The sequence below is a fragment of the Montipora capricornis genome, chromosome 8 (genome assembly GCF_036669925.1).
Source record: "Montipora capricornis isolate CH-2021 chromosome 8, ASM3666992v2, whole genome shotgun sequence".
Classification (NCBI taxonomy): Eukaryota; Metazoa; Cnidaria; class Anthozoa; order Scleractinia; family Acroporidae; genus Montipora; species Montipora capricornis.
In genome coordinates this window covers 51,836,165-51,851,164 of record NC_090890.1, presented here as the reverse complement: position 1 = coordinate 51,851,164, position 15,000 = coordinate 51,836,165, and the positions used below count along the sequence as shown (strand labels likewise).

The window sequence follows — 15,000 nt, the reverse complement described above, 5'->3', positions numbered from 1 at the left end:
ATAATGGCAAAAACAAGCACGCAAATAAGCATAACGTGAAAAGGCATAACTTGGACAGACATACCGCGAAAAGGCCTCTCTTTAAAAGGGTTAACGCAAAGAGAAGGAGGTATGTGGTCGGGAGTGGGGGAAGGGTCGGTAATTGCTGCAGAAAGCACGACAAAACTAGCCCCCGCAGAGCATCGTGCCGCTGGTTCAGATAGTATCATAATGATTTTGAAAATGGTTGCAAATTGTGCAGGTTCTGCTTCACAGTAGACAGTGTCGTCTCTTTTAAGCGATGAAATTCGGCTTCTGAGCGACGAGAGAACGACCGAAGATCAGTCCGAGCAAGAATGAGTGCTTACTGAAAAGGGTAGCGGCGAATTCGCAAGCTTACGGACATCGTTGTGGCAATTTCAAGCCTAATTAATTACAGTAGGAATTTCAAGCTGTCGGCTTCTATTTAGAATTTTGGTCGGCCTGGTTGACCCGTATAAAAACAGCAGGTACCTGTGTAGCATTGACTTCGTGGTAAAAGTTTTATGTCATTGCCAAAGCTTTTCGAAGAATAGACTATCTGTGCACTCTGCGGATTAATAGTTTCAGCTGAAAAAGGACATAAATTGATTGCTTAAGTCGAAAGGAATCAAAATCACTTCAGGAAACCATTTTCTTCCTGGCGTAATAGTTCAGTAACAATTCTCTAATATTGAGCCAAGACATTCGAGTGGAAGAAGAAGGTATCGCCCGTTCGATCACCATCTTCTCAAAAAAGATACGAAGGCTCCAGGTCATTCCTACGACCGCTGATTGTCTCGCGTAATGATTATTTGCGTGATGACTATTTGCGTGATGCCTACTTGCGTGATGCCCTTTGCCGTTATGCCTATTTGCATAAAGCTTTTTCGTGTTATGCCTATATTTGCGTTATGCTTACTTGCATTTTGCCTTTTTCGTCGCGTTATGCCTATTTTCGTTTTGCCTTTTCGCGTTATGCCTATTTGCATTATGCCTTTTTCTGCATTTTGACTATCTGCATGATACCTGAAACGGGTGTTTGGATCGATGCATTCACGACTTGGAAACTACTATATCAACTACAGAGGATTGCATTTTGTCATAGATATACCTCCATATTAAATTCTCTTAACTTATTTTCTTGACACATTTTGTAGACATCTTAAAGGATTCTCGCCATGCTATAAGCCAGCTGGAGTTAGCTGATGTAGCTTTAAATTTAAAAGCCAATAAAAGTCAAGAGATTTTAGTTTTTCTAAAGTAATTTTTATATTGTTATATTATAATTACCAATTTCATTTCTTTATCAAGGTCTGTAACTGCAGTCCCGTGTGAGGTGTCCCTTCCTCAACAGACCAGTGAAATATGTAAAGCGATGAGGGAAAAAGAGCTGGCTCGAAAACAGGCCACGTTTACCTACAAATTCGACGCTTCCGTGCACGGCTTTGCATTATTAAATATGACACCCAATGAACTGAGGGCTGTGTTAACTCAAGATCCTTTCAGCAGATACTGGGTCAATGGTTATCTTACCTCGGTTGTAGCAAGCAATGCATCTTTTTACCAATATTTTAGTATCACTGGTGGAAAGGAGATCACAAACATTTCAGAATATCTCTCGCTATCAGCATCTTTCCAGTCATTCATGGAGCCAGCAATTGGAGTAAGTAGATGAGGGGGTCTTGGTTTCCCGACTACTGGGTACTAACCAACCAGAAAACGTTTCCTGCCCGGAATTCTTCTTAACGAAACGGTCTCTCTTTCCCTTCTAGAGATACGCAAGACTTCCTTCCAGATATGAGGCTTTCATTAGAAATAAACCTTTATGGATAAGCGACAAGTACTTCACTCAGCAGCGTCTGGCGGGAGCCAACCCGATGTCCATCCGCCAGGTGACTATCCATGGAGGTAGGGCTTAAACTGTCGGCAGAAAAAGTGGATCTGTCTTACTTTGACTTGCAAAACTTGAGTACACTCGAACCTCCGCTAAAGGACGCCACCGGTAATCGGACGTCTCTCGTAAGCGGACACGGACACCTATTCGTGGTCCACAGGGTCTAAAATATCCTCCCGTATATCTAACGAAATGGGTTCGATTTTAACAGTTTAATCGCAGTCGACTGTCCTGGACAAAACATAGTCCTTTCGATTACAATTAGCTTTTTTTTCATTTCATTTCCTTTTTAAACTTTTCTTCAAGCCAGTCGTACGAAAATTTGTCTCCTTAAAGGGCCCCTGTGACCAAAAAATCAATTTATATTTTTCTTTGGATTTGAAACTATGTTAACAAAACACTAAGTGACCCACGTTTTAAGCCTTGATTTCAAAAAGACACCTCTTTATTTTATCTGTAATTTTCCTTTTTAATGGTCCGCCATCACTAATATTATGTTCTTGACAGAGCTGGATCGAGGAGAAAATGACGTCAAAGGCTCACTAGTTTAAGAATGCAATACGTGTGTACGCCGCAGAATTAATATGCAGCACGGGGGTTTTGTCTTTTAGACTTTTAAACTCACGCTTTACATATATAATAAGCCGCGTTCACACGCTGAAATTTTAAGCTAGTGAGCCTCTGACGTCACTTTTCCCTGGATCCAACCCTCTGAGGTCCAATCGGTCAGTTTTGAACGTGAGTAATGGCGGACCGTGAAATCCAAAACTTACACTCAAAGTAAACGGCCTTTGGATAAAAATCAAAGCTCAAAATTTTGCCAGTCAGATGTTAAGTAAACACACTTTCAAAATCTGAAGGAAAAAAGGAAGTGTTTTTTTTTTTTTTTTATCACAGGGGCACTTCAAAGGAGCAAGGCAATTCTATACCATATCCTGCTCCTCTCACAGTTTATCCGCTTTCCCGTAATAAGAACTGCCTTGGCTGAGTTAGACGCACTCTTCAGGAACTTCCTCACCCAATCTCAAACAAATTCTAATGAACAAATGGCATCTTATACAAAACCAGCCCTTAAAAACTCTCCCCTAAGGAGGTCTTTGAAAGATGTACTTTTTAGAGAAGAGCTCTGACGTCTTTGAATTTCCTATCTTGACCAATAAGAGTCGTGTTTTGCCTGCCTACTCACCTTGAAACACAACTACAAATTGTCTTAAGGAGCTGTAAAAGACTTGTTGTGGTGTATTATATGCCCTCTATTGGACTTGTTTTTTTTTCAACTTGAACGGACACCTCCCGTAAGCGGACACTTAGCCTCGGTCTCGAGGGTGTCCCGCTTACGGAAGTTTCGACTGTATCATACCCAAATGAAAAGTGACTCACAAGGTCTAGAATTTAATTTGTATACATGTCACGCCTCTTGATGGGTTCCACCTCTATCGCAGCGGTGACACAGTTCATTTTGGCGACCTCTCAGAAAGGTGAGCCAGTTTCCCCCGAAGGTCGTGGGTTCAATTCCCACCCTGGTCATAGTTTTTCTCTGTCCTTGTGTCCCAATTTCCATTAGTAAGGCTAACGCTCATATGGTTGATATGGGGTTGAAAGCTACAACAAGTTGCAAAATTGTTGAGACACTTTCATTAAAAAACACCTTTTCTAGCTTCCAATGCCCGCCGTATCTAGAATTTAAACCTTTCCCACTTCCTCTCCCCCCTCCCCCTTTCAATGTTGACTGCTTAAGTTCCCAACATTTTTTTGTCTTGCTAGCAACACTGATAAGGGGGGGAGGGGGGCTACAGTGTGAGAGATAATAGGGAAATTAATTACGCCCCAAGAAGGTGAAGTGTCTTCACTATTTTTGCAAATTGTTGTCTGATTGATTGCAATACTTTTGCCAGTCCGGATTTGAATCCTATAGGGAAACGTTTCAACGTAGAAAAGCAGGAACTAAAGAAACAATCATTAAATATCGTATAAGCTCTGAAACATTTCAGAAGTTTGCACGCGAAGTGCAAAGCACATTGTACCAAACACGAAAGGATATTAATTATTGACATACGGTAGCATCGATTTGCCGGTGTTTGGACTTATCATCGCTAACAGAAGATTCCGTACCAAATACTAAAGCGAGCAAAGTATGTTGCACTGCATATCTGATGCACAGAAAGTTACACACGGCTTGTATTATGTAACACAATACCATTTATTGTGTTTCTTGGTGACGTCAAAGGGGATGGTGGCGTCACAGTTGAAAATCGTATCTTCGAGGAAACAGCACAATTCGACTAGTAGTTTCTGTTCTAATCAATCGAATGCATTACCAGGTGATTCGTAATAAAGCTCACACAGTTAGAAATCCTGTACATATCATGAATTCCATTTACCAACGGTCTACCATCCAAGCACGGTCTACCATCGCAACAGCAAGAAATATGATATCATATTATTTTCTCAGTGAAAAGTTGTGGTAGACCGTGTAGACCGTTTCATATAAATGTCATAATGTGTAGCCGGTACAAATTTGTTCGCTTTTGTATCTCATTGTAAAACAAATCTCGCAAAGGATTTTGCACAATCGGGTGCTTTTTTTTGATCATTGTGCTCAGTCAGTCATTCCAAAGAACATGGAATTAGCCTGTACCGGACACGTCACTTAGAAGACTTGCTAGTAAGCGTTACCAATCCCTTCTCTGGAAGCAGACTAGCCCGAAAGCAATAAGTAATTTCACAAATGGAGCGCTATGACAATGTATCTTGGTATAACAATGTTTGCTAGGAATAGAGTTTTCTGTAAGTGTATGTTCCCTTTAAATGGCTCGCGATCGCAGTTAAAGGAGGGGTTATGTCTGTTTGTCATTCGTATACAACAGCTAATTTTCGTAAATGTTGCGCGTGCTTTAGATGTCATGTGTCGACCGAAATATAGGTGTTTAACGCAAATTATTTCGAAATCGGTTCCAGGATATTTCTAGCGTACTTTAAAAAGCGAAAGGATGGAAATCACACCTTTTCGTGTACCAAATTATGTGTATTTTCGACCCGACTCACAGAAAGCACTGAAATGCCTTCAAATTACGTCATACCGAAACCCCGCCAAAATCCAGTTTATCCCTGGCCATTTTCCATTGACAGCAGATCAGAGAATTAAACCCTTTTTTTTTGGAAACACCATATTAAACGCAAACGATAGACGCCTTCCCGTTCCAATAAACAAAGTGACCGTACGCCAATACAGTGACAACCAACTCAGACAACAAGTTGCAAAATTGTTGAGACACTTTCATTAAAAAACACCTTTTCTAGCTTCCAATGCCCGCCGTATCTAGAATTTAAACCTTTCCCACTTCCTCTCCCCCCTCCCCCTTTCAATGTTGACTGCTTAAGTTCCCAACATTTTTTTGTCTTGCTAGCAACACTGATAAGGGGGGGAGGGGGGCTACAGTGTGAGAGATAATAGGGAAATTAATTACGCCCCAAGAAGGTGAAGTGTCTCCACTATTTTTGCAACTTGTTGTCTGATTGATTGCAATACTTTTGCCAGTCCGGATTTGAATCCTATAGGGAAACGTTTCAACGTAGAAAAGCAGGAACTAAAGAAACAATCATTAAATATCGTATAAGCTCTGAAACATTTCAGAAGTTTGCACGCGAAGTGCAAAGCACATTGTACCAAACACGAAAGGATATTAATTATTGACATACGGTAGCATCGATTTGCCGGTGTTTGGACTTATCATCGCTAACAGAAGATTCCGTACCAAATACTAAAGCGAGCAAAGTATCTTGCACTGCAGATCTGATGCTCCGAAGGCTACACACGGCCCGTACTATGTAACACAATACCATTTATCGTGCTTCTTGGTGGCGTCAAAGGGGATGGTGGCGTTACAGTTGAAAATCGTATCTTCGAGGAAACAGCACAATTCAACTAGTACTTTCTGTTCTAATCAATCGAATGCATTACCAGGTGATTCGTAATAAAGCTCACACAGTTAGAAATACTGTACATATCATCTATTCCATTTACCAACGGTCTACCATCCAAGCACGGTCTACCATCGCAACAGCAAGAAATATGATATCATATTATTTTCTCAGTGAAAAGTTGTGGTAGACCGTGTAGACCGTTTCATATAAATGTCATAATGTGTAGCCGGTACAAATTTGTTCGCTTTTGTATCTCATTGTAAAACAAATCTCGCAGAGGATTTTGCACAATCGGGGGCTTTCTTGTGATTATGGTGGTCAGGCAGGCATGCTGAAGAGCAGGGAGGTAGCCTGTACCCGACACGTCAATTAGGAGACTTGCTGGTAAGCGTTACCAATCCCTTCTCTGGAAGCAGACTAGCCCGAAAGCAATAAGTAATGTTACAAATGGACCTGTATGAAAATGTATCTTTGTATAACAATGTTTGCTAGGAATTGATCTTTCGGAAAGTGGATGTTCCCTTTAAATGGCATGCGATCGCAGTTAAAGGAGAGGTTATGTCTGTTTCTCATTCGTAAACAACAGCTAATTTTCGTAAATGTTGCGCGTGCTTTAGATGTCATGTGTCGACCGAAATATAGGTGTTTAACGCAAATTATTTCGAAATCGGTTCCAGGATATTTCTAGCGTACTTTAAAAAGCGAAAGGATGGAAATCACACCTTTTCGTGTACCAAATTATGTGTATTTTCGACTTGACTCACAGAAAGCACTGAAATGCCTTCAAATTACGTCATACCGAAACCCCGCCAAAATCCAGTTTATCGCTGGCCATTTTCCATTCACAGCAGATCAGAGAATTAAACCCTTTTTTTTTGGAAACACCATATTAAACGCAAACGATAGACGCCTTCCCGTTCCAATAAACAAAGTGACCGTACGCCAATACAGTGACAACCAACTCAGACAACAAGTTGCAAAATTGTTGAGACACTTTCATTAAAAAACACCTTTTCTAGCTTCCAATGCCCGCCGTATCTAGAATTTAAACCTTTCCCACTTCCTCTCCCCCCTCCCCCTTTCAATGTTGACTGCTTAAGTTCCCAACATTTTTTTGTCTTGCTAGCAACACTGATAAGGGGGGGAGGGGGGCTGCAGTGTGAGAGATAATAGGGAAATTAATTACGCCCCAAGAAGGTGAAGTGTCTCCACTATTTTTGCAAATTGTTGTCTGATTGATTGCAATACTTTTGCCAGTCCGGATTTGAATCCTATAGGGAAACGTTTCAACGTAGAAAAGCAGGAACTAAAGAAACAATCATTAAATATCGTATAAGCTCTGAAACATTTCAGAAGTTTGCACGCGAAGTGCAAAGCACATTGTACCAAACACGAAAGGATATTAATTATTGACATACGGTAGCATCGATTTGCCGGTGTTTGGACTTATCATCGCTAACAGAAGATTCCGTACCAAATCCTAAAGCGAGCAAAGTATCTTGCACTGCAGATCTGATGCTCCGAAAGTTACACATGGCTTGTATTATGTAACACAATACCATTTATTGTGTTTCTTGGTGACGTCAACGGGGATGGTGGCGTTACAGTTGAAAATCGTATCTTCGAGGAAACAGCACAATTCAACTAGTACTTTCTGTTCTAATCAATCGAATGCATTACCAGGTGATTCGTAATAAAGCTCACACAGTTAGAAATACTGTACATATCATCTATTCCATTTACCAACGGTCTACCATCCAAGCACGGTCTACCATCGCAACAGCAAGAAATATGATATCATATTATTTTCTCAGTGAAAAGTTGTGGTAGACCGTGTAGACCGTTTCATATAAATGTCATAATGTGTAGCCGGTACAAATTTGTTCGCTTTTGTATCTCATTGTAAAACAAATATCGCAAAGGATTTTGCACAATCGGGTGCTTTGTTTTGATGATTGTGCTCAGTCAGTCATTCCAAAGAACATGGAATTAGCCTGTACCGGACACGTCACTTAGAAGACTTGCTAGTAAGCGTTACCAATCCCTTCTCTGGAAGCAGACTAGCCCGAAAGCAATAAGTAATGTTACAAATGGACCTGTATGAAAATGTATCTTTGTATAACAATGTTTGCTAGGAATTGATCTTTCGGAAAGTGGATGTTCCCTTTAAATGGCATGCGATCGCAGTTAAAGGAGAGGTTATGTCTGTTTCTCTTTCGTAAACAACAGCTAATTTCGTACATGTTGCGCGTGCTTTAGATGTCATGTGTCGACCGAAATATAGGTGTTTAAGGCAAATTATTTCGAAATCGGTTCCAGGATATTTCTAGCGTACTTTTAAAAGTGAAAGGATGGAAATCACACCTTTTGGTGTACCAAATTATGTGTATTTTCGACCCGACTCACAGAAAGCACTGAAATCGCTTCAAATTACGTCATACCGAAACCCCGCCAAAATCCAGTTTATCGCTGGCCATTTTCCATTTACAGCAGATCAGAGAATTAAACCCTTTTTTTTGGAAACACCATATTAAACGCAAACGATAGACGCCTTCCCGTTCCAATAAACAAAGTGACCGTACGCCAATACAGTGACAACCAACTCAGACAACAAGTTGCAAAATTGTTGAGACACTTTCATTAAAAAACACCTTTTCTAGCTTCCAATGCCCGCCGTATCTAGAATTTAAACCTTTCCCACTTCCTCTCCCCCCTCCCCCTTTCAATGTTGACTGCTTAAGTTCCCAACATTTTTTTGTCTTGCTAGCAACACTGATAAGGGGGGGAGGGGGGCTGCAGTGTGAGAGATAATAGGGAAATGAAATACGCCCCAAGAAGGTGAAGTGTCTCCACTATTTTTGCAACTTGTTGTCTGATTGATTGCAATACTTTTGCCAGTCCGGATTTGAATCCTATAGGGAAACGTTTCAACGTAGAAAAGCAGGAACTAAAGAAACAATCATTAAATATCGTATAAGCTCTGAAACATTTCAGAAGTTTGCACGCGAAGTGCAAAGCACATTGTACCAAACACGAAAGGATATTAATTATTGACATACGGTAGCATCGATTTGCCGGTGTTTGGACTTATCATCGCTAACAGAAGATTCCGTACCAAATACTAAAGCGAGCAAAGTATGTCGCACTGCAGATCTGATGCTCCGAAAGTTACACATGGCTCGTATTATGTAACACAATACCATTTATTGTGTTTCTTGGTGACGTCAAAGGGGATGGTGGCGTTACAGTTGAAAATCGTATCTTCGAGGAAACAGCACAATTCAACTAGTACTTTCTGTTCTAATCAATCGAATGCATTACCAGGTGATTCGTAATAAAGCTCACACAGTTAGAAATACTGTACATATCATCTATTCCATTTACCAACGGTCTACCATCCAAGCACGGTCTACCATCGCAACAGCAAGAAATATGATATCATATTATTTTCTCAGTGAAAAGTTGTGGTAGACCGTGTAGACCGTTTCATATAAATGTCATAATGTGTAGCCGGTACAAATTTGTTCGCTTTTGTATCTCATTGTAAAACAAATCTCGCAAAGGATTTTGCACAATCGGGTGCTTTCTTTTGATCATTGTGCTCAGTCAGTCATTCCAAAGAACATGGAATTAGCCTGTACCGGACACGTCACTTAGAAGACTTGCTAGTAAGCGTTACCAATCCCTTCTCTGGAAGCAGACTAGCCCGAAAGCAATAAGTAATGTTACAAATGGACCTGTATGAAAATGTATCTTTGTATAACAATGTTTGCTAGGAATTGATCTTTCGGAAAGTGGATGTTCCCTTTAAATGGCATGCGATCGCAGTTAAAGGAGAGGTTATGTCTGTTTCTCATTCGTAAACAACAGCTAATTTTCGTAAATGTTGCGCGTGCTTTAGATGTCATGTGTCGACCGAAATATAGGTGTTTAACGCAAATTATTTCGAAATCGGTTCCAGGATATTTCTAGCGTACTTTAAAAAGCGAAAGGATGGAAATCACACCTTTTCGTGAACCAAATTACGTGTATTTTCGACCCGACTCACAGAAAGCACTGAAATGCCTTCAAATTACGTCATACCGAAACCCCGCCAAAATCCAGTTTATCGCTGGCCATTTTCCATTTACAGCAGATCAGAGAATTAAACCCTTTTTTTTTGGAAACACCATATTAAACGCAAACGATAGACGCCTTCCCGTTCCAATAAACAAAGTGACCGTACGCCAATACAGTGACAACCAACTCAGACAACAAGTTGCAAAATTGTTGAGACACTTTCATTAAAAAACACCTTTTCTAGCTTCCAATGCCCGCCGTATCTAGAATTTAAACCTTTCCCACTTCCTCTCCCCCCTCCCCCTTTCAATGTTGACTGCTTAAGTTCCCAACATTTTTTTGTCTTGCTAGCAACACTGATAAGGGGGGGAGGGGGGCTGCAGTGTGAGAGATAATAGGGAAATTAATTACGCCCCAAGAAGGTGAAGTGTCTCCACTATTTTTGCTACTGGTTGTCTGATTGATTGCAATAATTTTGCCAGTCCGGATTTGAATCCTATAGGGAAACGTTTCAACGTAGAAAAGCAGGAACTAAAGAAACAATCATTAAATATCGTATAAGCTCTGAAACATTTCAGAAGTTTGCACGCGAAGTGCAAAGCACATTGTACCAAACACGAAAGGATATTAATTATTGACATACGGTAGCATCGATTTGCCGGTGTTTGGACTTATCATCGCTAACAGAAGATTCCGTACCAAATACTAAAGCGAGCAAAGTATCTTGCACTGCAGATCTGATGCTCCGAAAGTTACACACGGCTTGTATTATGTAACACAATACCATTTATTGTGTTTCTTGGTGACGTCAAAGGGGATGGTGGCGTTACAGTTGAAAATCGTATCTTCGAGGAAACAGCACAATTCAACTAGTACTTTCTGTTCTAATCAATCGAATGCATTACCAGGTGATTCGTAATAAAGCTCACACAGTTAGAAATACTGTACATATCATCTATTCCATTTACCAACGGTCTACCATCCAAGCACGGTCTACCATCGCAACAGCAAGAAATATGATATCATATTATTTTCTCAGTGAAAAGTTGTGGTAGACCGTGTAGACCGTTTCATATAAATGTCATAATGTGTAGCCGGTACAAATTTGTTCGCTTTTGTATCTCATTGTAACACAACTCTCGCAAAGGATTTTGCACAATCGGGTGCTTTCTTTTGATCATTGTGCTCAGTCAGTCATTCCAAAGAACATGGAATTAGCCTGTACCGGACACGTCACTTAGAAGACTTGCTAGTAAGCGTTACCAATCCCTTCTCTGGAAGCAGACTAGCCCGAAAGCAATAAGTAATGTTACAAATGGACCTGTATGAAAATGTATCTTTGTATAACAATGTTTGCTAGGAATTGATCTTTCGGAAAGTGGATGTTCCCTTTAAATGGCATGCGATCGCAGTTAAAGGAGAGGTTATGTCTGTTTCTCATTCGTAAACAACAGCTAATTTTCGTAAATGTTGCGCGTGCTTTAGATGTCATGTGTCGACCGAAATATAGGTGTTTAACGCAAATTATTTCGAAATCGGTTCCAGGATATTTCTAGCGTACTTTAAAAAGCGAAAGGATGGAAATCACACCTTTTCGTGTACCAAATTATGTGTATTTTCGACCCGACTCACAGAAAGCACTGAAATGCCTTCAAATTACGTCATACCGAAACCCCGCCAAAATGCAGTTTATCGCTGGCCATTTTCCATTCACAGCCGATCAGAGAATTAAACCGTTTTTTTTTTGGAAACACCTTTTTTAAACGCAAACGATAGACGCCTTCCCGTTCCAATAAACAAAGTGACCGTACGCCAATACAGTGACAACCAACTCAGGCAACAAGTTGCAAAATTGTTGAGACACTTTCATTAAAAAACACCTTTTCTAGCTTCCAATGCCCGCCGTATCTAGAATTTAAACCTTTCCCACTTCCTCTCCCCCCTCCCCCTTTCAATGTTGACTGCTTAAGTTCCCAACATTTTTTTGTCTTGCTAGCAACACTGATAAGGGGGGGAGGGGGGCTGCAGTGTGAGAGATAATAGGGAAATTAATTACGCCCCAAGAAGGTGAAGTGTCTCCACTATTTTTGCAACTTGTTGTCTGATTGATTGCAATAATTTTGCCAGTCCGGATTTGAATCCTATAGGGAAACGTTTCAACGTAGAAAAGCAGGAACTAAAGAAACAATCATTAAATATCGTATAAGCTCTGAAACATTTCAGAAGTTTGCACGCGAAGTGCAAAGCACATTGTACCAAACACGAAAGGATATTAATTATTGACATACGGTAGCATCGATTTGCCGGTGTTTGGACTTATCATCGCTAACAGAAGATTCCGTACCAAATACTAAAGCGAGCAAAGTATCTTGCACTGCAGATCTGATGCTCCGAAAGTTACACACGGCTTGTATTATGTAACACAATACCATTTATTGTGTTTCTTGGTGACGTCAAAGGGGATGGTGGCGTTACAGTTGAAAATCGTATCTTCGAGGAAACAGCACAATTCAACTAGTACTTTCTGTTCTAATCAATCGAATGCATTACCAGGTGATTCGTAATAAAGCTCACACAGTTAGAAATACTGTACATATCATCTATTCCATTTACCAACGGTCTACCATCCAAGCACGGTCTACCATCGCAACAGCAAGAAATATGATATCATATTATTTTCTCAGTGAAAAGTTGTGGTAGACCGTGTAGACCGTTTCATATAAATGTCATAATGTGTAGCCGGTACAAATTTGTTCGCTTTTGTATCTCATTGTAAAACAAATCTCGCAAAGGATTTTGCACAATCGGGTGCTTTCTTTTGATCATTGTGCTCAGTCAGTCATTCCAAAGAACATGGAATTAGCCTGTACCGGACACGTCACTTAGAAGACTTGCTAGTAAGCGTTACCAATCCCTTCTCTGGAAGCAGACTAGCCCGAAAGCAATAAGTAATGTTACAAATGGACCTGTATGAAAATGTATCTTTGTATAACAATGTTTGCTAGGAATTGATCTTTCGGAAAGTGGATGTTCCCTTTAAATGGCATGCGATCGCAGTTAAAGGAGAGGTTATGTCTGTTTCTCATTCGTAAACAACAGCTAATTTTCGTAAATGTTGCGCGTGCTTTAGATGTCATGTGTCGACCGAAATATAGGTGTTTAACGCAAATTATTTCGAAATCGGTTCCAGGATATTTCTAGCGTACTGTAAAAAGCGAAAGGATGGGAATCACACCTTTTCATCTACCAAATTATGTGTATTTTCGACTTGACTCACAGAAAGCACTGAAATCGCTTCAAATTACGTCATACCGAAACCCCGCCAAAATCCAGTTTATCGCTGGCCATTTTCCATTTACAGCAGATCAGAGAATAAAACCATTTTTTTTGGAAACACCATATTAAACGCAAACGATAGACGCCTTCCCGTTCCAATAAACAAAGTGACCGTACGCCAATACAGTGACAACCAACTCAGACAACAAGTTGCAAAATTGTTGAGACACTTTCATTAAAAAACACCTTTTCTAGCTTCCAATGCCCGCCGTATCTAGAATTTAAACCTTTCCCACTTCCTCTCCCCCCTCCCCCTTTCAATGTTGACTGCTTAAGTTCCCAACATTTTTTTTGTCTTGCTAGCAACACTGATAAGGGGGGGGGGGGTCTGCAGTGTGAGGGGGAGTAGGGGAATTGATTACGCCCCAAGAAGGTGAAGTGTCTCCACTATATTTGCAACTCGTTGTAGCACTTCACATTACACTCTAATCAGTTAAGTCCGTTGTAAATAAGTGTTTTGTCTGTGTTGTCTCCCGCTCTGTTTCTCTCCACTTTTAACGGTATTCTTCATTGAAATAGCAGCGTTCTTCTCCTTCCTCGGCCTCTCGAGCTCTCGACAGAAATTTCTCAAATTTTGTCGCTTCTCCTCTCGTACGCTTTCCCGCTCTTTATCCCGTTGTTCGTCGCTAATAGTAACTTCCTAAAGTAAACAAGTTTTTGAATGCGACATCAATGCCCACCCCATTTCCTGCGTAATTTCCCGCCAAGAAAAACGCGGGTTGCACATTTCTCGCCAAGAAAATATAACATACCCCTTACCACGACGGGCTGACACCTGATTCCCTTCCCTCCTCCGCAAAGAGTGTACAGGCGAGCGTACGAGACGTCAAAACCAAAATAATTATTTCTCGGATTAACAGTTTACCAAATTTTCAAGTAAAGCTATGATCCTCGCATTTATGGACGCAATTTTTTCAATTGCGCAGAGAAGCCGGAAAATTTCAGGACTTTAACCGGGTTTAAACCCGTCACCTCGCGATACCGGTGCGACGCGCTAACCAACTGAGCTATGAAGCCACTGACGTTGGGAGTGACCAACTCCAGCTTACTTGATTTCATATCCGCAGTTCAGTATTTGATTCATTTCATATATCACTTCGTTCATTGTTACCAATTTTTTTTAGCTATGGAGCTCCACTCTCGCGCACGCGTAAGTGCGCGCTCGAGGAGCTCCGCCTTTATTTTCTTTCTGTAGTTAAGTCATCCGGATAAAAAAAGTCCGGATTAAGGCGCTATTTTCTTTTTGGAGAACGTTCCGGCCAGACCCATCAAGTTGCAAAGAAAGTGCAACAATTTGAAGGAACACTTGCATAATAATCCCTCACATATTTCTGGAGAAGTATATATCATCCTCGAAGTGTGTTAATTTGAAGGCATTGTAATAATAATTGTCGCTGCTAATCGCCGTCCCCAAGTACCGCAACGACGCAGCTCAACGAGGTCGGACCGAAGGAGCTGTGCTGCCGGCTAGGCGCTCGGCCCCTGAACACGACCCATGTATGACCTCGGAGCACAGCACCACAGCCTGATGGAATAGACCGGGGGTCGATTTTGAGGAGGGAGGAAAACCGGAGTACCCAGAGAAAAACCCACGGAGTCAGATTGAGATCGACTGAAACTCAGCCCACGTACGACCCGAGCCAGAGTTGAACCCGGGTCACAGAGGTGGGAGGCATGGTTGATGACCACTAAACCACGCGGATTCAAACTCTAATCTAATAGAGGACTTAAACAACGACGACGGTGACGGCAACGAAAACGACATTTGAAAATATAAATTCGCGTCA

The 15,000-nt window shown here is 41.0% G+C and overlaps 1 protein-coding gene across 1 annotated transcript in view; it reads left to right on the top strand.

Moving 5' to 3' along the window:
* Positions 1-15,000, top strand: part of LOC138014114 (uncharacterized) — a 42,161-nt gene that overhangs the window by 15,276 nt on the left and 11,885 nt on the right. Inside the window, exons 3-4 of the mRNA XM_068861139.1 lie at positions 1,312-1,663; positions 1,773-1,908. Coding sequence (XP_068717240.1) covers positions 1,312-1,663; positions 1,773-1,908 — 488 coding nt within the window. The remainder of the gene's footprint in view (positions 1-1,311; positions 1,664-1,772; positions 1,909-15,000) is intronic.